This window comes from Pseudovirgaria hyperparasitica, assembly GCF_010093815.1.
Source record: "Pseudovirgaria hyperparasitica strain CBS 121739 unplaced genomic scaffold EJ05scaffold_11, whole genome shotgun sequence".
In the NCBI taxonomy this organism is placed as follows: domain Eukaryota; kingdom Fungi; phylum Ascomycota; class Dothideomycetes; order Acrospermales; family Acrospermaceae; genus Pseudovirgaria; species Pseudovirgaria hyperparasitica.
This window is the reverse complement of record NW_022985559.1, coordinates 683,180-708,628: the sequence shown is the minus strand read 5'-3', so window position 1 is coordinate 708,628 and position 25,449 is coordinate 683,180. Positions and strand designations below refer to the sequence as shown.

The window sequence follows — 25,449 nt, the reverse complement described above, 5'->3', positions numbered from 1 at the left end:
TGCAGGCATTATAAATCGCTCTACGGTACTTCTTACGTCCGATATATTGCACTGCCAGACCGCAGAAGAGACTCCACGATACCGACACTCACATATATTACGAGCCAAGGTATCCGATAGCAAGTCACGCAGCAGCCCAAGCCGCGCGCTACACTAAAACGACCCAAGACAAATCACCTATACGACAGTCACACAGCACAAAAGTGAGAAAAACCACGGACAATAAATCGGATAATTTCTGTTTTAAATTCGAACGACAAGGTCCCTAAACGTCATCATCTCGACATATCGCCGACACAGTGCACTCTCGCTCGCAACCCACACAACTCCGAGCCCAACTCCTCATCCCCAATGCAACCCCCTCAACACAGGCTCCTCAGAAACACCACACCACACCACACCACACCACCTCCCATACACGCTCTTTACACGCCAGTCAGGACTATTCGAACACGGCCATAGCGCTCTAGACAGGGCAGGACTACAGAGCACACAGTCAGCCCCCATGATCAACATGACATGACAGGGATAGATAGTATCACAACAAAGAGGATAACACATACGCTTCCACAAGAGCCACAGGTCTTTGCACCACCGTCGATGGAAGCACTGCACTTGGGGCAGGTACTGCCGTGCATATCGACGAGGGAAGAGGTGGGGGATGTCTGCATGTTGATGCTTTTCTTGTTGTCGTCGTCGTCGTCGTCTGTAGGCGTATGGCGGTTCTTGGTGTGTTTGCGTGCTTTGTGTCTGAAGTGGTTGGAGAAGGGTGAGTGAGGTGAAGGTAAGGAGGATGGGCGAGGAGTGGTGCGAGTGGAGGGGTGGGAAGCTTGCTATATAACGGCTTGTTGCATCAGGTGTGTACGTGTGTGTGTGTGTGTGAATGAGGGGTCCAGAGCTGTCTAGTGGGCCAGCGGGGTAGCTTGCTAGTTGTTCACTTGCCTAACGGGTGTTAGCCTGCCCTGGAAGCCAATCAATGTGTATCTACCGTATCTGGACGAAACAGATTGTGTGATGGACGATGGATGATTGATACCTCTGAGCACAACAAGGAGAGAGGTGCGCGAGAGACATCTGAGGTGAGGGGATACGAGATCAATCCATTTCCAAAGGGTCTTAGTACATACGACTCTCCGGGACATGTCCTATAAGAATACGCCACTACATGTCAATACATGTAAAACCGCATGCCCCATCGCCCTACCCATTCAGGTATACCGGAATCCCATACACAACTGGCGCCGCACCATTCAGATATCTCAAATAACACGCATCCCGACTGCTCCTGACCGCGTCGTCCAGACTTATACCCCTAGACTTCTGCTTCCCTCTCTCCTTTGATTTCCTCTTGGCTGTCATCTCAGCAGTCTTCTTAGCAGCCCGTCCTTTCTTTCTTCCCTTCTCCTCTCGTTCTTGCCACAGCCCCCATACCGCACCACATCGAATCGAGAATCGATCACAGTCCTTGTCGGTGACATCCCATAACATCCCAAGCACTGCTGGTGCGCCTGCCGTCATGTACGACGCGACTGTGCCGGACGGGGTGTATGTGCCTTGTTCAGTAAGATGTGCCGATGAGCAACCCATCAGCCACGTCGTTGCGCATCGTGGCTTCGTGCTCTCATCAGACGCGTCTCGAACGTACAACTTCTTGATGTTCTTTTGGCGAATATACTGTGCTCCACCTCCATGCCCAAAGTAGAGCAGTAGCTCGCTGTTCTGGAGAGCCGACTCGTATTCAGACTCCGTAGGATCCCGGGCAGTAATGTGAGACCAGGCACCAGGGAGTGCGTTTAGGTAGGGAGAGAGAAGGGTTTGTGTGTTTGTGAGGTCGCGCGACGGGTTAAGGATGGTACTGCCTGTCGGCGTGACGTAGTGGCCAGGGTCATGGTCTGCACCAATCTTGGATGGTGCCGAGCGAGATAATAGACGCTCACGTAGAGCAGCGAGAGATGAGAGTCGCGATATTGATATATGCTGGAGGGACGGTAGGGACTCCCAAGGAAAGCAGTGGAGTGCGCTATCGAGAATAAGAATCGTATGCTGCGGTTGCGCTGGCTCAGATTCCGCCTCGGCATGATACGTCTGCAGTATATCCAATGTTTCAACGACGATGGCGTCGAAATCAATCTCATCGTAAGCGTTACTTTCTCCGTTGAATTGTAGAATGTCAATGACAAAGTACACCAGATCCATCAACGGTTCCTCAAAATCGGCTTCTTCGGCTGACGGATCACCAAGCCCAATAAACAAGTCTAGTATCCGCGAGTCGAGATTGATCTTTGGTGGCTGGCTTTTACCGCTTCTTGATGGCAGGTGCACATTTAGGATATTCTCAAATGACCTTTGGAAGCGCGACAGCAGGTCTATTTGCGTCATGTGCTGTGAGAAAATACCGCGAAAGCCACCTAGCCAGATGTTTTCCATATTGACGAGGAGATCTTGCAGCCGAGCGTCCAAGGCCTCGCGCTCAGCCCACCAGTCGGCTTTAGCCTCTTTGCTTGATACGTCTCGACCATCATGCGTACTGAAGTCAGACATCTCGATGATCTCAACAAGTTCTGACTTGCCGTTATCAAAAGAAAATGTCTCCTCGTCCAGGTCACGGGACGTGTGGCGTGACATGGGAAGGCGTAGGATAAATGGTGTTTCACTTGAGCGATACCGCGTAATGAATAGCTCGTCTCGGGCTTCGCTGAGAGAAAGTGCAATCGCTGACCAGTTCTCCGGTATGATATCGACGAATAGGCGTTGAAACTCCGAAGCCGAGGAGGCACTTGTATCGTTCGACCTTGTTGTAGTCGGCCATTGCATTAAAGATGTTTTGGCTGTAGAGTTCACTTCTATCTCTATAGACGCCTGTTCGAGCTGCAGAGTGCGGTTAAGAGGATGCCCTAGCGCTGTTAGCTGGATATGCTGTATCGTATAGTGGTAGGCGTACCAAATGAAAACGCTGCTTGTAGAGGATGCAACGACACATCCGGTGCAAGGCAATGAACAGCTGATAGGAGGACTGTAATTGAGCTCGCAAGTTTGCACACCTGATGCATGACTGAGCTATGTGCACTCTTGAGCGCGAGTGGTTGAGTCTCCAACAAGAAGACATGGGCTTGTCTTAGCATGCTGACAAAGTCTTCATTCGCAACGACCTTCGCTTTGGACGTCTTCTTGCTTCTCCCCCTCGAGCCCAAAGGATCAGGCCTTGGAGCATTCGCCACGGACGACTTATTCCTCTCACTTCTTCTAACAGACGGAAAAGAGACGGTTGATTCTGGCAGGCCATTGAAAGTGAAGTCAGCATTCACAGCACTCTGAAACTGGACCATGAGCAGTTTGATACGTGCAATGTTCTGTGCAACATGGCCTTGAGCACAGTCATAGCATGCTTCAGCCTCATCTAGTAGGGCGGCAGAGCTAGTTTTGTTGTCCCGTGCCAGCTCAGCAAAGGCTTCCTGACGAAGCAATTCTGCACGAGATGCAGAAATAGGAGAGAACAAAGGATTTGCGGGCACTACAGGGTCGCTTTCGGTGGTTCGTGTCATCGTATGAAATGTCTTCGCTCGAATCCTGGGATTTGGCTTCTTAGCCCACCCTGATATCGTGTCTGTTCGTGCTGGGGTATAGGCTTTAGCAGTGGCGCTGTCCAAAGAGAGTTCGGACATTCTCGTGCCCAGCTCGGCTCCCACTGGATCTAGCCCATCAAGCCACTTAGTGAAAGGCATCTTGCTGAGATTTGCTAAGATTTGCTGGCCTTTCTTTAAAGCCTGAATCTCATTGTCCACGTCGCCCATAGCCCGGTATACAGCTGCAACAGCACTATGGTAGGTAGCTGCCTCTCCTGTAGTCACAGTCATATTGAGGAATGATTTAGCTTGCTCTAGGGAGATTTGAGCCTTGTCGATATTACCCGCTCTAGCCCATATAATGGCGCGAGTGCTCAGATTCCCGAGAAGCCAAGAAGTGGCCTTGACCGCGTCTGCGACCCTAAATGCTTGCTCGAGGTAGTAGATTGCCTCGCCGACCATGCCCTGACTTTCACAAACCTGAGCTAGCTGCGACAGACCCGTGAATATTACCGGAACGAGGGTCCAGAACTCTGGTCCGGTGAGGCTGCCGTGCGTCATTGATATCGGGGTATGATTATCACTGGACAGTGTCATATTTCCAATACGAGATACAGTATCGCTTGCGTCCGACACATTCCCGTCTAAGGAAACAGTCTTCTGGTTTCCCTTGTTTCTGTTTTCTATAGTGACCCAAATGCGTCGATTCAATAACACGCACCGCTTCGCGTATTGTAGAGCATCCTTTGGGACACCAGTCTGCATGGACAAAAGAGAATGCGCAAAGTTGGCCTGCGCTAGAAGTTTGTGCAGGTTTAGCCGTACGTTGGTAGTAGTTGCGGGTTTGGTGAGATCAGAAAGGACATCTTTGGCTTCGATCAGACGCTCAATATCCCGCAACTCGTTAACACTTCTCGTCGAGTCGCCAATAGAGGACAAGAACTCTGCATATGCTAGGTGATACTGCAGTTTTGATTCAGTAGTCACGTCAGCGCTCTGTAGTACATCTTTGCCACGGTTGAACAGTTTCAGGGCCTCAGCAGGGTAGCCGAGAGTCAGGAGCTGTCTGCCCAGTCGCGTCATATTCGTGAGTAGCTGAGAAGACTTTCCTAACCCTTCAAGCTGTAGGATTCTGGTGACTAGACTGAGAACAGGGATTTGCATATTGTCGTGGCCTCTCGATTCGAAAAAGTCGCCAACAGTGTGCAAGATGTTGATCCAGCTATCGAAGCTATCAACCAGTTTTCCTAAACCAATACGGTCTTTTGACTCCTTGACCATTGCATCCCATACCTCGAGGTTGCTTCTCACTTTGTCTGGATCCGGTGTGGGCTGCTGTAGATTTTGTCGCACTTCGAATGTATTCTTGAGATGTGGCATATAGGAGCCTAGTTCGGAATCTTTACCAAGATTTTCAGGTGTACGTATATATACTTCATTGACGAGGGAGCAGATTGAAAGATCCAGTAATTCCGGAAATTCCCACTGTGCCTGCATGAGTTGCAGCAGAACTCTCAATCGGCGTACGGGGTATTCGTCTAGAGTATAGAGTGAGAGCGTCATGGTGGCAATCGATGTAGCTGTGGCTTGGCCAGCTTCAAGCCTGTTGTACACAGCAGAACTGCGGCAGATGAGTATCAACTGACATTCCAGCAGTGCCGCCCTCTCCAAGTAATTCAGATCTACGTCGTCGTAGAATCCACCATCACCAGTTAACACACCGAGGCGTAAAAGGGTCTCCAGGTCTTTGTGATATGATATCAGTTCTTCTTTGCTGTTCCAGACTGAGTCGAGGGGTTGTGAATCGGCGAGTGCAGCAGCGACTGTCAACACTCCAGCATTGGTACGGCATCGGATGGAGAGGCTGACCATTTCACGCGCCTCACTAACGCGCTTGTGACTTCTAAAGAGTTCTCCTGCTTTTGCACATTTCAACAAAATGCTACCGGAAGATTGTTCATGGAACGAGGAAAACGTTAGAACCTCGATTGAGCTTCTCATCGACTTGAAGACATCTTCGAGTGGAGCACCTTCTCGAGCCTTCTCTTTGAGGGCCCAAGCCCAGTACACATTAGACACTTTTACCAAAGGAAATTGCATATTCTTGTGTGTGTCACTATCTTCTGTTTCTGTAATGCAATACTGCTCCAGATTTTTTAGTAGTGTCTGGCATGACTGGAGACATAGATCTAATTCGTCGAATCCCAATAGTCCGCGAGCTATAAGCAGTTTGGAGGCAATGATTGCAGAGTCGATGAAGGCTTTGGCGGTTTTCTCTATTACCCCAGCTGGGCTCTGGGATTCTGGATGAACTATGGAGCGAGAAGGACTGTCGACGTGGCGTCCAAGAAAGGCTATGCATCCTGAGATGGCCTTGAATGAGAATAAGTGTAGGTCTCGAGTAGTAGAGTCCGAAGATTCTCTGTCCACGAAAACTTTCGTGGCAGATCTACGCAACGCAATAACAGCGCCAAGAAGCGAGTTTTGATCGTTCTCGGTCTTAGCACCTCGTTTGCTCAATGCATCCAGCGCCAAAGAGACCTGCGTCTCTACTTCCTCGTCCCAACCTTGACTCAAAGCTCGATCAATCCCAATGGCAGCAATTTTTATGGTGCTACTGGCAGTTGTAGCATCTCCCTGGGCGGCTGAATCTTGGTCCGTCTGGGCGAACGTTACAGCTTCATCGAAAAGCCCAGCGGACTGGGCTAGATTGGACAGGGTTCGTTGGATCGGAAACAATGCAGCGGTATGGGATGGTATGGAAATTGATGTAGTCAAAAGCAGGGAGCGATAGGAAGCATCAAGTTTTGAAAACTGATTCTTGCAAATGTGATACTGGTGCACTTTCGGCGTCACGGAGCGTCTAGTGTAAGCCATCATGCATTTTGTAAATGGTTCCCAGAGTTCTTTATTGACATCGCCTCTATGCCCTGCGAGTTTCCACCAAAGCAGCCTGACCTGGAATGCAATGCGCTGGAGTTGGAAGACCGCATCGGGGCTTGGCTTCAATTTCGCGTCTTTAGCTGCCTCATCTTGATTCGATGCAATACTTGGGCATAAAGAAAGCAGGCTCTGGGCGAGTGTTTCCAGCTGTCGGGCTGCTTTGCTGCGCTGGTCTGGATTATTGGCAGATTGCAGGATGATGTTGGCGGGCGCAGTTTCCTTCTCTAGGTCCAGTTCTTTCAGTATGCCCTCGATCGCTTTGGGCCGTCTCAATGATGCAGCAACTCTCAAGACTTGTAATTGGAATGAAATGACGATTGGGAGCGCAGAGGACTCGTAAGATATTGACTCGAATGCCAGAAGTGAGGCGATCGTAATCGGACTTGTGGCAGTGTCGCATCCATCCGCCTTCGGGCACATGTGACTTCGAAGTCTACTTTTGAGTACTTGTAACTCTTTAAGTGCTAATGAGGTCATCCCGTGTCCAAGAAGTTTGCCAACTAGCGCAACCATTCCATGCTCGATCTGAAGCGGTGGCAAATCTTTTCCGTTACTTTTTCTGGCTTCACCGGACCTCAGGTATGCAAATGCTAATCTTGCGCATTCCGCGATTGCCAGTATATGGGAAGAAGGTTCATTGTCGGTTCCGCAAGAGAAGGAAGACGATCGTGGACGCGCGGACCGGCTATTACCATTAGATAGGTGGTTATTGGTCTTCGTTCGTAAAGGCTTTGTAGATATCTTAGCATTGATATCTAAGTATGGAGAGGAGGCGCTTCGTTTGTGCATAGGAGCATCATTTTGAATTGTTGATAACGGCGAGTGGACCTTGAGCTGCAGTTTGAGACTGGCGGCGAGAACTTTCAACGACGAGTTCACGACGTCGGTCGCGAGTGTAAAACGCTCTTTCGGTGAGATTACAAAGTGCGCATCAATTGTCGCAGTGGCAGATTTTGTGGTGGCTCGGGTCGAGCTCGTTGGTTTCAGACGCGTCGATGCTAAACGTGTAGCAGCCTTTGTTCGTCTTGGTTTTGTATTTTCCTTGTCTTCCTCATCCTCTCCCTTTGGGAACAGCAAGTTTCCAAGCTCCGACACGGTGGCTGACGAGCATGTTGTAGGTTCCGAGAAAGCCAGTCGTACGTTGTCGGCGCGTGTCTGGGTCGTCGTGGTGGGATTGGCCAATTTGATCATCGCAGTGCGTTAAAGAAGGTCGCCTATACATGAGGAGCTAGAACTATACATTAGAGCCAAGCATAATGCGATGGATTGCCTGGAATTGATATATTCGCGACCTGAAGCTTGAGCTTCAACTCCGTCTTGCACGTTGCGCTCAGACGCTAGTGTTGCAAGGGGCAACGCGTACGAGCGCTCCCACTCACCTCGACTGCGATTACGCGCAAATATACCTTTGACGGCACGAGCGAGAAGCTACTGGTAAAATATCAGTCTGCCTTGTATTATCAGTAGCAGTGCTCTACATTCTTCTGAACACAGAACTCATGATAAAAATTTATTCAAATATTCGGCTAGTATTCGACAGTAAATAGAGGACACATGGCGTTCGTGTATGCTTTCAGATGTGGTTATAAAGACAATCAAAAACGGCGTCGTGCCCATGGTATCAATCCGTCCTCTTAGGACTGCCCAGACCTCTACTCCATTTTCCCAAGCCCACAAACCGTGATCAAGTTGCATGCTCAATGTGTTTCACAGAGCGAATCATGGTCACATGATGCACCTACGCGGAATTATTGTCGATAAAATTCTCCGAAACGTTCTCTGAGAGGCAGACCACTGGCCCGTGGTTGCGTGTGCTCTGTTTGGTCCATGCCGCCGCCAAGGTTGTGGAATGCCTGCGTGCGTGGCGTGAACGGGCTCTTGATCCCACCTGTGGTTCCAGGAGTGGAGGGAATCTGACCCATCTCCCACTGCCGCTGCCACGCATCCTCGGCGCTAAAATCAGAGCCTGAGCCTGGCGAGAACATCTTCTTCTCTTCAATCTTGGTCCTCCGGGCTGCTTTCTGGTCTTCGGTAGGTATTGCCGACCACAGCGCAAGGATGAAATGGGTAGAAAAGAGTAGCCTGTAGACGTTAGCTTTGAATGAGTCCCATTCAAGTATAAGAACGTACAGAGAGACGATAGTCATGGCGAAGAACCCTTTCGCCTGCATGCAGTAACCCCTGACCTCGCCTTCAGGCGCAACGTTACAGCTCTTGGAAATATACCATGGAACACCATTGTTGATTCGATTACGATCGATGGTGTCGGGCGCTGTTTGTACATGAACGCTATAGCTCCAGAGTCCGACAAGGAGGCCATGGACGATGAGGGACATGACAGGATAGAATGTGCCGAGAATGTGCATTGTCATCTTTGTGAGGAGTAGGAACATGGAGAGGACGCTTATGACGAGGTTAAAGTTGGTTGAGCTATCAGATGTCAGTCAGGGTGCTGTCGACAGGCCTAGATCACATACAATTGGCTCCAGACCAGTGGTATATCGACGGGACGATAGTTGGCATAAGCGTAGACAATTGTAATCGGCTTGCTGTTGAAGCCCAAATCTCCACCAGTCTGCCATAACTTATTTCTGTATAAATTGGGCGCAGCAATTCCAGTCAAAGTCAAGCAGGCCACTGTAAGAGGGAACTCGAAAATGATCAAGCCAAGTATCACTCGCGGAACCCTCCACTTCCTGGACATGAAGAACATCATGTTGTGGATGTATGATGTTTCGAAACGTTCGTGAGGTTGGGAGCGGTCTGGTCGGCGCTTATTTGCGACGACGTCCAGCTGGGGCGGGGTTCAGCGAGAACCACAGACGCTTTTCCGTAGAGGAGATGAGCTCCAGGTTTCGGTCGAGGTGTTGTGCGCAAAAGCGTCACCACTTCAGACACGAGTATCCGGGCTGTACTTATTGTATTGTGGTTGATGGTCGCGGGCAGGAGGATTGAAGATGCGGAGAAGGCTGAGGTGGAGAGCTCTTCATATTTCCGCCGTTCAGTATCCATTCCAGGCTCGAATCACCGCGATGGACTTATCACCAGCATGGGCACGGCGGCAACAGCTTGATTTCACTCGCTGGCAGAGAGCATGCAGCCTCTGAATGGTCGACGTGGGATACACCAATGCAAGGAGCGTGCACCGGTCGAATGCAACTGGACCAATCAATGCACTCATCACACCACTGCCCTGGGGTTGCTTGATCCACCCTACTCTTCTTAATCCATTCGGGTGTCTGTCGTCGTAGTCGCTTTCGCAACCAAGTCTTCCGCAGAGTGCTAGGCATAGGCCGCATAGCATAGTTCTTGCAGTATCATCTAAATCACTGCTTCGCGTTTCCTATCCTATACCACACTCTTGATCGAGGGTGTGATCGACACGTTCGTGTGAAGCTTGATACGTACAACCATCTCTTGCTCTATGGTCAGATGATTCACGATGTCCGCATCGGTCGGTCCATGACAGCCGCAAGGCTAGATTTGAGCACTTCTTCTGAAGCAAGCGCCCGGCGATAACATATAGCCGCCGTGATATGCCATTAGCTATCTGTTCTTGCATTTATACGCCCGTGTCGTCTGACTGCCGCAATAAGATTGGTCTGATCACCACCACTTCTCGCAAAGCACGCGCGAACGATCCATGCCTTCCTGCGCCGCAAGGTATTTAACGACATCATCGGTCATCTTAGATGGGCCACAAACATAGCAGATGGTAGAAGCTCTCCCTGTAGCTGGGCCAATAGCATCGATCAGATCGTCGAGTCGGATTCGCTGCAACTTAGCAGCCTTCATTGATTCACACGTTCTCTCAAGAGGCGTTGACCCTGTCAAGAAAAGTTGGACTGTCGTTGTCGACTGTTTCTGTGATAACGCATTCAAACGTTCTAGAAACAAAACCTTTGATGAACTAGTCGTCAATCTGGTAGAATACAGCACCTTGATGGAGTTGATGTGGCTACTCCTACTCAATGCAGAGCATATCGATATGAGCGGACTGCAGGCACAAAATCAGCTATGAAGTTTCCGATGACATGGCTGCGAATACTCACTTGATGCCTATCCCACCTGCAACAAGAACGACCTTGTGTATGCGTTCAGGCTTGATGGTAGATGGAGGCCAAGTAAAGCTTCCGCCGACTCTAACGTCAAGATCCGATTTCAGTATCTCATGCTGAGGACGCCATAGCCAAGCGGCAGCAGGATTGCTTGGAGCATTCTGAATCGCTAGTTCCAAGTAAGGGTATTCATCATCTGTTGAGGGAGACAAGTCTTCTGGTGTAGACGTGAGTGTGAAGCCCCCAGCTTTGTATATTCCAGGAATATGTACATCAAGCCACTGACCAGGCAGAAACTTCGAATGTGAGACTTCAATCCAAACCGTTTTTCATGCCTCAGTCACTAGGCATATATACTACATACCTTGATTGTGGGCTGTGTTTCATTCGGGACAAGCCGAATGAGTCTAATGCTATTAACAACCTGTTCGATATCTCTGACCTTGACGCTGTGTAGTGTTGGGTCCCGCGGCTCATTGGCAGTTCGTTCCTGGTGACTAAGGTATGCTTTTGCTGCCATTGCGCGTTTCTGTTGGTATACAGGCCCTTTCGATCTATACAGACTGTAGGAGACTCTTGTACCGCGTGCACGCATCGTTCTGCATTCAACAGTTTATGCGTCCACTGCAGGTGTGCGGCGTGGTAAGAGATGACCTTGATTGTGATGCCGCCGAGGTGGAGCTGCATTCATGAATGCCTCACTGTTGCTGAGGCAGCAGTCCTAAGATGGATTACTCTTATCGATAAGCTTATAGTTTTAGCTAGTCAGCCTCGGCCTATATCTGGTTACAAGTTTGTAATCTCATTTGCCCATCATGTCCAACAATATTCTGCAAAATGTCGACAGTAGAGGGTTCGCTTGAGTTCGAAGATCGAAAGTTATATACAAAGACATGGAAGGTTGCACTCACTCCCCGCTATAATGACAAACTCAGAAGCTGACAATAGAGGTAGACTGACGGACCTGCGAAAGCGCGCGTTGCCTTCGTGCACGGCTATAGCGACCACTGCGGCCGATACGGCATTTTCTTCCCGACTCTAGCATCAAACGGCATCGAAGTTTGTGCCTTTGACCAGGCGTATGTGACGGCTTGAATAATGTTGGTTATGACTAATATACATGCAGTGGATGGGGTCGCTCTGTACAGAAACCCTCTGAAAGAGGCCTGACAGGTCCTACCTCTCGCGTTCATGCCGACATCACAGCCTTCCTGAATACGCTCATACCCTCATCTGTGCCACTCTTCCTCATGGGCCACTCGATGGGCGGCGGTGAAATTCTTACTTACGCAGCGATGGGTCCAGCAGACACCCGTCAGCATATAAGGGGATATCTTGCAGAGGCGCCCCTCATCGGTCTCGATCCGGCATCACAACCACTGAAGCTTGTGTTAACACTTGGAAAACTGGCTGCGAAGTTGGCACCAAATTTCCAGAGGACCGATAAGCTCAAAGCGGACTATATCTCAAGAGACCCAGAAAACAATCAGTCCATCGTGGATGATCCGCTGTGTCACGATACGGGCACCCTCGAAGGACTAGCGGGGATGTTCGAAAGAGCTGATCTGTTGGAGAGCGGAAAGTTGAGGATCAGCGAAGGGCGAGGCCAAGGCGGAAGGACTAGAATGTGGGTTAGCCACGGCACTGGTGACAGGGTATGCAGTTTCGATGCGACCAAGAAGTTCTGCGACAGAGAAAAGAAGGACATAGAAGACTTTGAGTTCAAGGTTTACGACGGTTGGTACCATCAATGTGAGTGCGCCTCTCCAATCAGCTGTTCTCTGGACTTACTTTCACAGTACACTTCGAACCATCGCCTGACCGTGAAACTTTTGCGAACGACGTCATTGAATGGATATTGAAGAGGACCGATGATACCACGGCTGATGAAGGGGTGCAACCGAAGCTTTAAGCATTTTCTCGACTTTCGATACCGCATCTCTGTCAAAGATAGCAAAGATGGACTATAGAACATCACGGCCTGAAGCGGTCACAATTTATTACTTCTTAGTCTCCGTTTCATCAGCATCCCTGCTAGCATCATCAGGCACTGTCTGCTCTCTTCATGCGTGGAACTTTGATCGTTCATGCAGCGTAGCCTATCCACGAGGCTGAATCTGCCTTCCTGTAAGTTGGCTGGAACACTAGCAAATCGGCGTCGAGTGTACTCACTATTGGTTGGTAGGCGAAAGCTATTGTAAGTCGCTTAAAGCTTCGGGCAACTCCCGATCGACATGGGGTAGCTGACACATCATGGAATGAACACACCTGCAGCACTGCAGATATAAATATTGCCGTTGAACAGCCCTTGTCAACACGAACTTTCAACGCGTCATACCACAACGTCCTAGTGGATGAGCATAGAGCGCCTCGTGCTGAAAGATCTATTAATTTTGGAGAATATCCAATGAGTGTCCCGCCACAATTAGAACGTGGCTTTGGGATCTAACGTGTTTCAACAGATCCATCGGGATGCAGCTGATCTCATCTGTAGGCATCAATGCGCTAGCCTTTCCAAAATTGGCGAACTTGGAAAGTCGCTACCGTTCCTTCGTCATGGATGAGCAAATCATTCCAAGCAACGGCTGCTGCTAATCTTGTTTGGGCTGTGCTACTGGGCCATAACGAACGAAACAGAGCCACAGGCTGGTGTTGTAATATTGCTGCGCTAAAAGGATATATAGGTTCCCATCTCTGCGTACACCGCATCCATTGCGCTCCACCCTTTATTTTGCAACATTTCAATTGCTGTCGACACATCTGTGCTTAGAATTACTCCAGACGTCGAAAATACACACACACCTCCGACACGACCCGATCAACCAAACTTGCAACATGATTGTTACACTCGTCACTCGAGCTTTCCAGCTCATCTTCGCCGCGATTGTTCTGGGACTGTCAGTCAGCATGACTCAATGGCAAGCAGTAGGCAAGGCACCTGCTACGACTGGTTATGCCGCATTTTGTGGCGGCTGGGGCCTGGTCGCTGCTGCAATTGGTCTCATCGCGTCTTTCATTGAAGCTATCCCGGCCTTGGTTATCATCGCTATTGACGCCTTGAGTGCACTGATCTTCCTCGCGGGTGGGATTGTAAGTAGTAACAATGCCGGGCTGATTATACGCTATTCGTGTGCCCTGTCTTGACCTTGTCCACTGACTGCCACAGGCACTTACCGTGGCTATGAAGGGTTTATCTTGCAGCTCTAGCCTACAGAACTACCCTTCCCTGTTCGATAATAAGATCGTCAACGGTGGATGCATCGAGCAGGACGGCGAGAGACTTTGCGGCACCGGAGGACGGCCTGGAGACGATGAAGACGATGTCCAAACACGGGCGAACAGTTTGAAAGGCCGCTGCCAGAGAGGACAAGCCGACTACGTCTTCTTATTCCTCGGCATGGTCATGTTCCTTATGGCTATCGGAGTGACCTTCTTCGCAAAAAAGCGTGGCAGCAGGAAGATGGTGGTGTAAGCTTCGATGTTGGAGGCAGAAGCACGAGATTACGCGACGGCCCAACAATCATCCATCGACGTCACTGATGAAAAACACTAATAACCTGTTTTCACTCTCACCGCGGTTCGCAACAGCGGCGTGATGAAGATAACTCTATAATCGATACCCAGACATCATGAATACAAGAGCTTTACAGACTCTATGACACCTCATTGTCGAAATCCTTAAACCATCATTTCGCCTTACCTGAAACCGATACTGACCTCGTTCAGTGTGAATAATTCTCATTCTCACATTCTCTCAGAACCTAAAAGCGTTCACATTCGTCATTTCCATTCTTGACACCTATCGCAGAACCCCCCATGCCATGTGCCAAGGACTTGTCACATACAGAGGGACTCAGGAGCTTTGGAGCCACCCCGCAATTTCGACAAGCCATGGGCCTCGGACCACATACAAGCTGCTAGACAACGTCATAATGGATCTCCCATTGGTGGTGATGGTGAGCGCTAGCTTTGTGGCGGAAGAAGACTCATCTCGGATCGTTCAAGCTAGGACGCGCTAAATCAGATGCTGCATGCTGACATCTGACAGGGACACGCGCAGGTGCAATGATTAGGCTCTGTCGTCACTGTGCAAGTAAATATGTTAGGAGTCAGAGTCACTCTCCGGTCAATTGCATAACTAAAATCCAATGCGCTTGAGGATGATATGATAACATGGAGGCCAGGATCTACCAGCTCAGTCTTACATCCATATAAGGAAAAGCACAAAGGTGTACTGTATCATTGGCGGAGGATGATATCATTATCAGCGGAGCAGACTGTTGTGACGAAGTGTATGCAACTATATCTCAATTCGTCCATCATCATGACAGTTTGCGTTGCACAACCACGCGTGGTATGAACATGGTGTTGTATACATGAGACCTGTGCCGGTATGTTCAGCGCATAACTGCTTTCGTGAAACGAACCAAGTATCACAGATTGATAAATTGCGCCCAATCTATAGGGCTATCTGGAACCTCGCCCATGTCGGCAATATCGCGTCGTTGCACCGTTTCAAACACTCGCTCGTACCCTGTGCGATCTGTGTGCGCTGCAAGCGTGTTCGGCTCCACCTCTCGCGCTGCTGCCAGACGTTTCTGGTAGTTGAAGAAATCAGCATACACAAGCATGATTCCCAACGGACCAGCACGTTTCTCCACAATTGCTCCGCCTTGGAAGACTTGAAGCTCATCCCCATATCTCTCCTCGAGCTCTTGTTTAGACAGTGTCTCGCTATCTCTCTCCATCATCTCTTCTCGCTCTGTTTGCATCTTGACCATACCATATCCATTCCTACTCCTCCAGAACTCGTACACACAACCTCCCGAGAACACATGAGTCATTGCCGGGGAGAACAAGGCTGAGGTCTCTGTGAACTCGCGTGACTCCGTCGTGGCGCTCACAGTGTACGTGGGCATGGTTGTGCCGTACTCGGAGAAGAATATAGGCGTAGGAAGATGCTGAAACTGTTCGATCTTCAAACTGTCACTCCTGCACACTTTTCACAATCGCAAACTATGCTCTCACCAGTGTCTGCCATCCGCTGATTTTGATGCTGGACTTACTCCCAACCCACTCGTACCCCTTGCACTGTCAACGTGTCAGAGATAATCTCAAGACATCACTCTACATGCACGACTTACAGACACAAAGTCAATCCGAGCATCACTGTCGCCACATGACAAGTAATATAACGTCTCAAATAGTGGCAAACGTGCTGACGATGCATCGTATCCAATCGGAAGGACCCTCTGCCCAGTAGACTCACTTTGGAATCTCATATACTTTTTCAGGTCTTTCACGGCTGCTTTCAAGACAGGTGCGCATTTCATACTTTGAGTGTCGTTGATCAACTCATATGCAACCATCACGCCAAGGGTGTTGGGAAACTTGGCCATCTCGTCGAGCGTCTCGAAGAAATGTCGCATAAGAGCAGCGGTATAGGAGCCAACTGGATCTATCCGTGAAATACTGATTTCATTTGTTGCCAGTGTCTCTCAGACTTTCAGCTATCGCACCGGATCTTCAGGATGGGAACCTACGCAAATAACATAGATGCCCGCTTCTTCGAGCAGTCTCATAGCCTTGGCGTGTTCTTTAGTAGCATCGATCCAGTCTTGACAGTCAAAGATCTATGTTTTCTACGGGGTCTTGGAATTTACTGACAAACGTAGATGGTGTTCACGCCCAGTTCCTTGAACATGGTGATATCGGATTCTAGCCTGTCAAGTCGGTCGTCTGCGATAGGATCGTTTGGCTCTGTCACGGCCACTCTTCCCTGGTTCCTGGTGACATTGTGGTGGTACACGATGCCACGGATAAGGAACTTTGCTTCACTTGTTAGCCTCGCATCTCTTAATTGAAGAGAGAGCTTGTGACCCACTCGTTTGTCGCCACGCCAGAAATACTGCTCGCGCACTTCGATCGGGTTGCTCGCTATTTTTGACATAATGGCCGAAATTTAAAGCACTCCTTGCTCTCTGGTTCGCTAATGTTGGAATTATAAACATATCACACATCTATGTATAGTCACGTTCCCCACAGTGACATCACATGCAATATTTAGCGCTATACCTCTTTCAGGAGTTGTGTACAGCTTTTTATGGACAAGGTACATCGATCATAACGAACCTTGCACTATTTGTAGATCTGTGCTGCCTGTCTGATTCTTATAGACCAGCACATAATAGTATTCGTATCTTACGGCCGACTTTGGCACTTCTTCCAACATCAATACAAGCAGAGTTCCTAATAATCAGTCCAACTTCAATTCTGCCTCTCCAGAATTGACTCAGTCCAGTTCAACTAGAGGCCCAAAGTTGAACTGAACTGATTGTTAGGAACTCTGAATACAAGCATATCACTTTAGGGCGATGTGTGCGTCTCGGAACACATTTATAACAGCTAAAGCCGTTTGAGTCAAGCCAAATGCACGAACGGCAAGGTTAAGCTCTCATTAGAGCACAGAGTCGTATCGTATTGCGCCTGTGTCGAAGGCAAACATACACCCGTCCAGAAGGAACAGTGGATAAGTTTATGTAATGATCTCAACCAACCTGTCACCCTTGGAGATCATGGTCTGTTTATCTCAATGTCCTCTGCAACCGTGCCCCAGTAATTATACTGTCCCCCCGAGAGAGTATACTTTCTTCCTCCGTCTTCATGCGCATTATTGCTTCCTGCAATGCGTCTTCAAGTCTCGAGCTCAAGGTGCCCCTACTATCCGGTAATTCGTTGTACCACGAGAATCCCATTCAAACCTGTAGCCTAGGTGATTAAGATAGACCCCCACGGCATACATCACTGTATGAGATCAATACTTGTTTGGTAAGCCTTCTTAGGTTACTAAAAACTTACAAAGACGTTTCCTATTGTAGGGTCCTGAGTTACTAGACTGATCGCGTATTGCCGCGTCCGCCCCGTGAAAAACCACTATTACTCTGTTAGTACGCACAGCACCATCGTAAGCATGACTATAAGAAGGAAAGGAATGCTAATGAACTTACTCTGCATGCGCGGCGAGCGTATAAGCATACGTAGAAACACAATACTTAGATAATTTCCGGTGATGTCTTTGATCCTTGAACCGCGGATGGATGCACCGTTATCAGGGTTCGAGATGAGACGGTATGAGTCTGTTGGCCATCGATTTCCACACCATGAGAATTGAGTACACGCATAACACCTGATCGAGCTTGGGTAGAACACGTCATCCATTCCTTCCTGAAGACAACCTGGCGTGCCCCTCGTCCTCATACGGACTACAGTATCAAACCACATTCGTTGGTTAACCGGCAGCTCAGAGTTGCGTAGCTCAGGGGGAGATTCGGGACGGTCCGGTAGCTGCTGCCAGCGATCATCATTGCAGAAGATGATTGTGTCTGCCATTGACAAGATTCTAGCCCTTGTGCCGAACGCCTCTGGAAGCGTCGAAAGCATCCAAAAGAAATCCGCAAGTGAGCCTCTGATCATTTGGATCTCCACATAATTGCGATCGAGTCCGAACAGTTGCCGAAACAGCCGCTTGTGGTCGCTATCTCTGCTCCAGGCATGTACTGATTGCAGGCTCTCGAGGGCTAGCCTTGCCATAGTTTTAGCTTCCGTGGCATGATCACTTAGCGAAGGATACTCAGCGCACGATACTGGATCAAAGGCATAATAGAGCGCCGCCAGAGAAGGAGTAAAGAGCGTTGTGAGAAGCGCGAGACGGTATATAGGAGAGAGCATTGTACTTGGGGAGGGTTATATCATGTTAAGTCTAATACGCACTTGATTCTAGCATAGAGGTCAGTTAAATATCTAATCTATCAAAGTGTTACTACGAAAGCATGGAGCGTGCAAATCGCGCAAATCTCAGCTCCTCATTCTAAAAATATGAAATCTATACTATCTTTAGATTCAAAATTATATTGCGGCATATATCGTTACGTAAGAGCCGAAGGTCTATATCGAAATTATGTTGTTAATTACCCTCAATGTATAGATTCAGGTTACACCGTCTTAGTAATCATATAAGGCGTAGATCAAGCTTATATTCTCTATTCAAAGTTTAGCCCATATTGAGCTTGTATGAATTCGGATTGTATATGCCTATGTCTAAGGATGTAAGCTAAAGTTATTGTAATACACTATAGCTGCTATATGCATTGCTTAAATCTGTCACATGATACACGAACGATAGGCTGAGCCTCTTAGTAGAGTAAAGTGTCGAGCATATTGCGCTCATGTAACCGCACCTGAGAAAGTCTACTTTCTCTTTCTAAGAATATACTTTTTCCCTGTTTCCATCCACGTAACCACCTCTTGCCATAGATCTCTAAGGATGTAATAGATGATCGTTCCGTACTACGACTCGAACGGATTAAATTAGTTAGGCCTTGAAGCTTCAGTGTGTAGCTGAAAAACAAGGACCAAAATGGCAAAGGATACTGTATGACGTTAATAATTGCTCGCCTGTTTGGAATACTAAAGACCTACGAATACCGTTAGGGTCCAAGGGTACCGCAGTGGGACGGCCCCTATGACTATATAGCCACCGACTGCTGGCCCTGCGGACTCCTATTACTCTATTAGTATGCGTAGTACCGCTATAAGCATGTCTATAAAAAGAAAGAGAAATGTCGAAGAACTTACGCTGGACACGCGGCGCGCTTAGAAAAATACCTAGTAATGAAGGACTTATAGATAGGTTGGTCAAATATCCGACCGGATCTTCCCTAAAGTAATCATTGTTATGATCATGACCGAGGATAAGACCATAGGACTCTGAGGGCAAGCCCCCTGAGCACCAAGAGGCTGTGACGCTCTGGGGATTGCTATTATGCTGTTTGTACGTGCTGAAATGCATTCCCCCTCTAAGACACCCCGGTGGACCCCTTATCTCCGTACCAATCACACGATCAACCCATAGCACATTTTCGGGGTCCTGCATAGAGTTTCGTAGCCCAGGGGGAGGGTGACCGTGGAAGTTGATACCAGAGGGAAATTCGGTACGGTCCCGCATCGGTACCCAGCGGTCATCATCGCAGAAGATGAGAATCTCTGCGCTTCGCCAGTCGAATGCGTTGTCCCCACTTTGCAGCTCTGTATACTCCTCAATTGTGTGCATCATTTGGAGAAGAGCGTGTTTAGTCTCTGCAACAAGTACGATATCATGAGGTGCTGGTTCAAAAGTCATCTGATACATGATGCGCAGATCGTCGATACCAAGATTGTCTATATCCTGCACAGTCTCGAAGACTAGTGAGGCTATTCTTATAGTTTCCTGGGCATGGGCACGAATTGAAGGATAACGAGCGCATGAGGGATGAAAGGCATAGTCATGGTCTGCCAGCGAGGGAGTGAAGTGTACTATAAGAAGTACGAGCAGGTGTATAAGTAAGAGCATAGTGTGTAGAGAGAAGTGTATCGTAAGGTTAATGCTAACTACAGGATTAATGCGAATATACAGGTTGTTTATATACCTATAGTGTGACTACAAAAGTACAAATCGCGCAAGTCTCGAATTATCATTCTAAAAATACAATTCCTGTATCATCTTTAGATTAATAGCTCTCCTTAAGCTATGAGCCTTTTTATTGTTACTTTTGTCCTTTGAGTTCCTTCGCATGCCCCTAGTCGCCCCTCGCTCGTTACCACCTCTGATTCTCTCCTTTCCTATCGCTTATTTCCATGCAGAGATGGGCATATACAATCTGAATCTGCGCAATCTCAATCTGGGCCAAAATTTCAATAGAGAATACAAGCTCAATCCACGCCTCAAAATGATTGCCAAGACGGTACAATCTCAATCCCTTGGTATAGATTTCAAGCTCAATCCTTACTTTTAGGGTGACTAATCACACAATCCTCATCTGGGACCTTGGATTGTATCCGATTGTATATGCTCACGTCGGTTTCCATATGACTTTCCCATTTAGGACACCATCTGGTACCGGCTCAAGCATTAAGCCCATGTGGTCTACGAGAAACTGAATGGCAAAAAATACTATATAGCATTAGTGATTGTACCATAGCACTTTTTACGATCTTTAAGACTGACTATAGTTCTCTCTACTGCGAATTTGCTGTTGGCGCCTCACTTGTATAACTTGGGGCCAGTCAAGACTATCTCCCCTCATCTCATCTATTGTTCTATTAGTACTCGTAGGACTGTGACAAATATGCCCAGGAGAAGAGCGCGGAACACTTGGACCTACCACTAAAAAGGTTCGAATTCAAAAACATTGAGAGGAGTTCGGGACTTAGAAAGGTGCCACGGAGATTATGCATAGTTAGCGCATCAATAGGCATACTGAGATCTCCGTCGTGGATAAGGTCCCAGCTGTTCTCGGGCCATTGATTCCCGCAGAATGAGACTACGACCTGATCGGGATTATTAGGCGGCGAGGGGTAGTAGTACATGTAGGGGTTTTCTAGTTCTCCATCGAAGGGCTGACGGCAATATGGTGTTTCAGCCCATCTCGTTCCTAACACGCTATCGACCCACACTCGCTCATCGGAATCGCGGTCAGGCTTCCATCGCGTACGATGGACATCGACATTGACACGATTGCCCTCCCGTTCCCAGCGGGAATCATCGCAGAAGATGATCATAGCTGCGCTTGCCGGTCTGCTGGTCTCTGTCAAGGTGGCGATCTTTCTCATTGTTCGGGTGACTATGTTTAATTCTTCTGTCGGATTCTGTTGGCCACGTTCTAGGCGTTGGAATAGTATTCGATAGCCAAACTTAAGGTGCGCTGGTAGCATCTCAAAGTTTTGTAGACCTTCATACGCTAGCCTAGCCATTCCTAGAGCTTCGTCTAGATTTCGACGCATCGGATAGTTATCGCACGTTGGGTGCACGGCATAAGTTAATGTTGTTGTCGGAAGGCACTTTGAGTGAGAGACACTGCTTCCTAAACGGGACTAGTGTCTAAACGGTTAAATAGCTTCGACTCTGTCTCCCAGAACTCAGTTCTCTACACACTTACAGAATACACTCAATGACCTCAATTACGTCTCCGTTTCTCTTATAATAAATGTCCCCGGCTGTGATGCCGCTACCGTCGCTAGAGTTCGTAGGCGATCGTCCGGGACCGGAAGTCGCTGCCTCTCCCTCGCCGCCAGAGGAGTATCAAAGAGTAGGACGAGGATAAGGAGAGAGTGTACAAGGGAGAGTGTCGTGCTTAACGAAAAGTACATATTTTTTTTTTTTTTAGGAATTCTCGCTACTAGCTTGACACTAGCGTGAAAGATTGGCGAATAAGAGAAATGCTAAAAGATAAGATATAGAGGAAGGAGGCGAGGCAAGAGGAAGAATGAGTAGTTAATTAATATAAGGCGAGTCCTAACGAGAAGAATGACTTGGCATGTCACTATAAAATTCTATATCGCGCAAGAATAGGCTGTATGATCTATATATATATATCTATATCTATAACATCTAACGTAGAAAAAAAAGTAGGTCTAGTATCTCCGTAGAATCTAATCACTAGTGGAAAACTTTTTCCACCGAGAGCTAAGATTTTTAGTACTAGTATATTACTACGTCCCTTACTTTTCTACATATGTTAATTCTATTATCACTTTAAAATTCTATAAAATATAGTAGCTATAGAGAAGATTATATAGTTTCTTATTAGATAAAGGTAATACTATAACTATCTCTTATATACATTTATCTATATTCCGTAGTATTAATGAGTTATACCTATATTTTAAGCTGCGTACGGAGTTACTACAAAGCGTTAAGAGCGTGCACGGCCACGTCATAGAACTTGACTAGATAATCCCGGCTCGGTAGGGAAAAGATATTATATCGCGCATGTAGAGTAGGGATAGACCTTATTTTTCGCTAGAGCTTATTCATAATAAAGTATCAAGCTAGGTGCTTCTACTTAAGATTGGTTATATAAGAATCTAATTAGTATAGTTTCGTATGTATAATAGATATAATAAATCTAAAGAGGCTAGTCCTCTTTCTCTTTAACTACTAACAAAGAAATTTTAATTACTAGGAATTCGAATTTCATCGTTGAAGACGCGTTAGTAGGCGCCTGTCCTCCAAATCCTCCTCTAAAAGCACAATACCATGTTACCTATATAAGATGCTTGCAAGGGTAAAGAAGACTAACACCTTATTAATAACGATCTACATTTTAATATAAAGATCGGAAAACCTACCATAGCTGTCCGGAGTCACGACTGCCTCTTCTTTATCAAGATCTATGTACGATTCCCAATCTAGGTAATCTTCCGTCTCCTCTAATTACATTTTATATCTTAGCGCTAGCTAGTAATGTACTCCGTACCCCGTACGGATAAGGTTTTACGGGATAAGTAATCTATCCCCATTATACCGTACCCGTAGAGTCTTATCTATACGTCCGTATAGGGTAAATATATATATATCTAAGGTAGGATATATAGCTAATAACGCCTATAATATTTATTAGTAAATCGCTATATAAACTCTAAAAACTATATAGAATTACGCGTTTTTAGTGCTTATTCTTCTCTATAATATTATAGATATATATATTATTTATAGAGTTATATTCTTACTATATAACTTACGCCATTTACTAGGTTATTCCTTATATAAATACTAAAAATAGTATTTTATCTATATCATGGATAATAATAAATATAGATAAAGTAAGGGAGACTATATCCTATTATAAACGGCGTATTATAGTAATATCCCTTTATTAGTTTATTACTAAATCCGTATAGTAATCTATTAGGGTGTTATAGTATATATATCTTAAACTTACCTTCTTATCTCCTTATCTCCTTATCTCCTTATCTCCTTATCTCCTTATCTCCTTATCTCCTTATCTCCTTATCTCTTTATAATAGCCTATAACTTACTCTTTATAAGTAGTAATAATAATATTAGTAAATAGTAATCCTTATCTTCTCTACCTTCTCTTAATAGTAAGCGTAAGCGTAAGTATATTTATCTAGTATAGGATTATTACCGTGAGGCTATCTAGAATAAGCCTATTATAAGAGGTAAAAATAAGATCTAGTACTATAATATTAAAGGCTATTAGAAAGGTATTATAAGTACTAGTGCCGTAGAGACTTATCTATTAAAGAAATATGGTATATTTCTAGATAGTATAGTAGTAAAGAAGTTGTGATTATTAAAGCTATTAGAGGCTGGTTTTACGCGGATAAAGGAGCGTGCCTCTAAGGTATTATAACTATCTACTACTAAGGTTCTAAATAAGGTTATTAATTAAGATACCTTTTAGGAAGCCTTTATCTAGCTAATTATTATCTAGAACTTACCCTATACGGTAGTAGACTAGCTAGAACTAAAGACTCTATTCCTTGTAATTAATCCGTAGACCGAAAACCTTATCCTTAAGTTAAGAAGCGCTATACTAAAGCTCCTTAACTTCTCTTACGATATCTATAAGAGGCGCCTTAAGTAAGTCCTAATAGAATACCTATATAGTATCTATTATTTATATAATTTATAGACGTTACCGAATAAGAAGTCGCTTTTAGCTATTATTATATACTTTATTAACCTTACTAAGGGTAAGCTCTATAAGGCCTTACTTACGCTACTAGAAATATACGGTTATTATAGCGGTAGAGAGTAATTAGAGGCCTTCCTAGAGGTAATAAAGGAATATAAGGTTATAGATAAGGTGGGATACTTAATATCTAATAACGCGTCTTTAAATAATAAGATACTTAAATACGTCGCTAAGGCCTTAACCGAGGTTTAGCCGCCGATAGTATCTTTAACCTTAAATATTATAGACTCTATAGTTAAATCTACCTCTAAAACTCTACTATAGGACCCTTAAGCCTATTAAATTCGCTGCCTTAGTTATATTATTAACCTTACCTATTAGGCGTTCCTATTTACGGATAGTAATAAAGCTATAGACTCTATAATTAACTAATCTATAGTAGATGACCTAGACTTCATATAATTTCTTCGAAAACTAGACTTATAGAAGATAATTAAGTAGGGCTAGTAATAATAAGGTACTATTAGTAAGCTATATAATATTAAAGTCTATATTCGGCGAAGTATATAATAATTTAATAGCTTTATAGAGTAGGCTAGGCGTACTATTCCTTAAGAGAATATTACTTAATAGAACTTCTAGTATAGAACGATTAACATCGTACTTAAGCCTCGTATAAAGAAGGCTATTAGCTAGTATACCGTAGCTTATAATAATAATCTTTATAAGGACTTCCTAAATAAGAAGGATTATAAGCTACTCAAGGATACTTACTACTTCCTATCCTACTTTTATACTACTATAAAGCTCTATAAAGGCGATAGAGTATCCTTTAATATAGTATAGTTAATAATAGATATTCTTCTAAACTATTATAACTCTAAAAAGGTATCTAAGTCTCTTACCTTATTTTATAGTAATACTAAGTATCTATTTCTATAGGAACGTGCTATAATATAAGGTAAGTATACCTTTCTACACGTAATTAACGTTAGCTTCTATATATTTAATAAATACTATATAATATTTAATAAGATGTATATATACTCGCTTGCCCTCCTTCTATACCCTATAAAACGTCTTAACTATATGTAAGAATAGGGTTATTGGATAGTAGTGTAGTAAGATAGAATAATAGGGTGTATTCTATCATAGAACGAATTACTACCGAACCCTTTCGGTAGGAATCCGAGAGTATATATATAAAGAGACACTAATCTATCTAGCACGTAACTATTTACTACCCTTCACGTTACCTCCTAACCCTATTAGCTAAGGTATATATAGGTCGGGTCCTATCTAAGGCTAAGTCCTAATAATTATCCCTTCCCTCTAGGAAGCTACCCTTAGCGACCTAGATCGTTACCTATCTCTATATCCCTATCCTAAGTCTTATAAGACCTTAGT

General features: G+C 46.0%; 8 protein-coding genes across 8 annotated transcripts; 2 read left to right on the top strand and 6 right to left on the bottom strand.

Annotated features, from left to right (window-relative positions):
• Positions 1–1,200: 1,200 nt before the first annotated feature.
• On the bottom strand, positions 1,201–7,697 carry EJ05DRAFT_502006 (uncharacterized protein; the record flags this gene model as incomplete). The annotated part of the gene is made up of 2 exons (XM_033747187.1): positions 1,201–2,894; positions 2,942–7,697. 2 exons carry the CDS (start codon positions 7,695–7,697, stop codon positions 1,201–1,203), a joined length of 6,450 nt encoding a protein of 2,149 aa, XP_033598949.1.
• A 305-nt stretch (positions 7,698–8,002) lies between these two features.
• On the bottom strand, positions 8,003–9,615 carry EJ05DRAFT_466858 (uncharacterized protein). Its single transcript, XM_033742826.1, has 3 exons — positions 8,984–9,615; positions 8,637–8,936; positions 8,003–8,588 (listed from the first exon to the last, which is right to left on the bottom strand). Exons 1-3 carry the CDS (start codon positions 9,220–9,222, stop codon positions 8,255–8,257), a joined length of 873 nt encoding a protein of 290 aa, XP_033598948.1. The 5' UTR covers positions 9,223–9,615; the 3' UTR covers positions 8,003–8,254.
• Positions 9,616–10,112: 497 nt separating this feature from the next.
• EJ05DRAFT_502004 (ferredoxin reductase-like protein) lies at positions 10,113–11,084 on the bottom strand (the record flags this gene model as incomplete). The annotated part of the gene is made up of 3 exons (XM_033747186.1): positions 10,113–10,503; positions 10,559–10,860; positions 10,929–11,084. The coding sequence occupies 3 exons, from the start codon at positions 11,082–11,084 to the stop codon at positions 10,113–10,115; spliced, it is 849 nt and encodes a 282-aa protein (XP_033598947.1).
• Positions 11,085–11,401: 317 nt separating this feature from the next.
• On the top strand, positions 11,402–12,476 carry EJ05DRAFT_440994 (lysophospholipase-like protein; the record flags this gene model as incomplete). The annotated part of the gene is made up of 4 exons (XM_033741962.1): positions 11,402–11,464; positions 11,519–11,643; positions 11,691–12,316; positions 12,364–12,476. 4 exons carry the CDS (start codon positions 11,402–11,404, stop codon positions 12,474–12,476), a joined length of 927 nt encoding a protein of 308 aa, XP_033598946.1.
• Positions 12,477–12,938: 462 nt separating this feature from the next.
• Positions 12,939–14,211, top strand: EJ05DRAFT_66086 (uncharacterized protein). Its single transcript, XM_033749857.1, has 2 exons — positions 12,939–13,654; positions 13,731–14,211. Exons 1-2 carry the CDS (start codon positions 13,400–13,402, stop codon positions 14,034–14,036), a joined length of 561 nt encoding a protein of 186 aa, XP_033598945.1. The 5' UTR covers positions 12,939–13,399; the 3' UTR covers positions 14,037–14,211.
• A 786-nt stretch (positions 14,212–14,997) lies between these two features.
• On the bottom strand, positions 14,998–15,993 carry EJ05DRAFT_517901 (glycolipid-anchored surface protein 5 precursor; the record flags this gene model as incomplete). The annotated part of the gene is made up of 4 exons (XM_033748689.1): positions 14,998–15,252; positions 15,343–15,540; positions 15,593–15,655; positions 15,709–15,993. 4 exons carry the CDS (start codon positions 15,991–15,993, stop codon positions 14,998–15,000), a joined length of 801 nt encoding a protein of 266 aa, XP_033598944.1.
• A 1,277-nt stretch (positions 15,994–17,270) lies between these two features.
• Positions 17,271–19,952, bottom strand: EJ05DRAFT_502000 (uncharacterized protein; the record flags this gene model as incomplete). Its single annotated transcript, XM_033747185.1, has 4 exons — positions 17,271–17,368; positions 17,423–17,497; positions 17,572–18,141; positions 19,454–19,952. The coding sequence occupies 4 exons, from the start codon at positions 19,950–19,952 to the stop codon at positions 17,271–17,273; spliced, it is 1,242 nt and encodes a 413-aa protein (XP_033598943.1).
• Positions 19,953–20,092: 140 nt separating this feature from the next.
• On the bottom strand, positions 20,093–21,841 carry EJ05DRAFT_539446 (uncharacterized protein). Its single transcript, XM_033749519.1, has 3 exons — positions 20,764–21,841; positions 20,607–20,690; positions 20,093–20,552 (listed from the first exon to the last, which is right to left on the bottom strand). Exons 1-3 carry the CDS (start codon positions 21,380–21,382, stop codon positions 20,452–20,454), a joined length of 804 nt encoding a protein of 267 aa, XP_033598942.1. The 5' UTR covers positions 21,383–21,841; the 3' UTR covers positions 20,093–20,451.
• Positions 21,842–25,449: the final 3,608 nt, after the last annotated feature.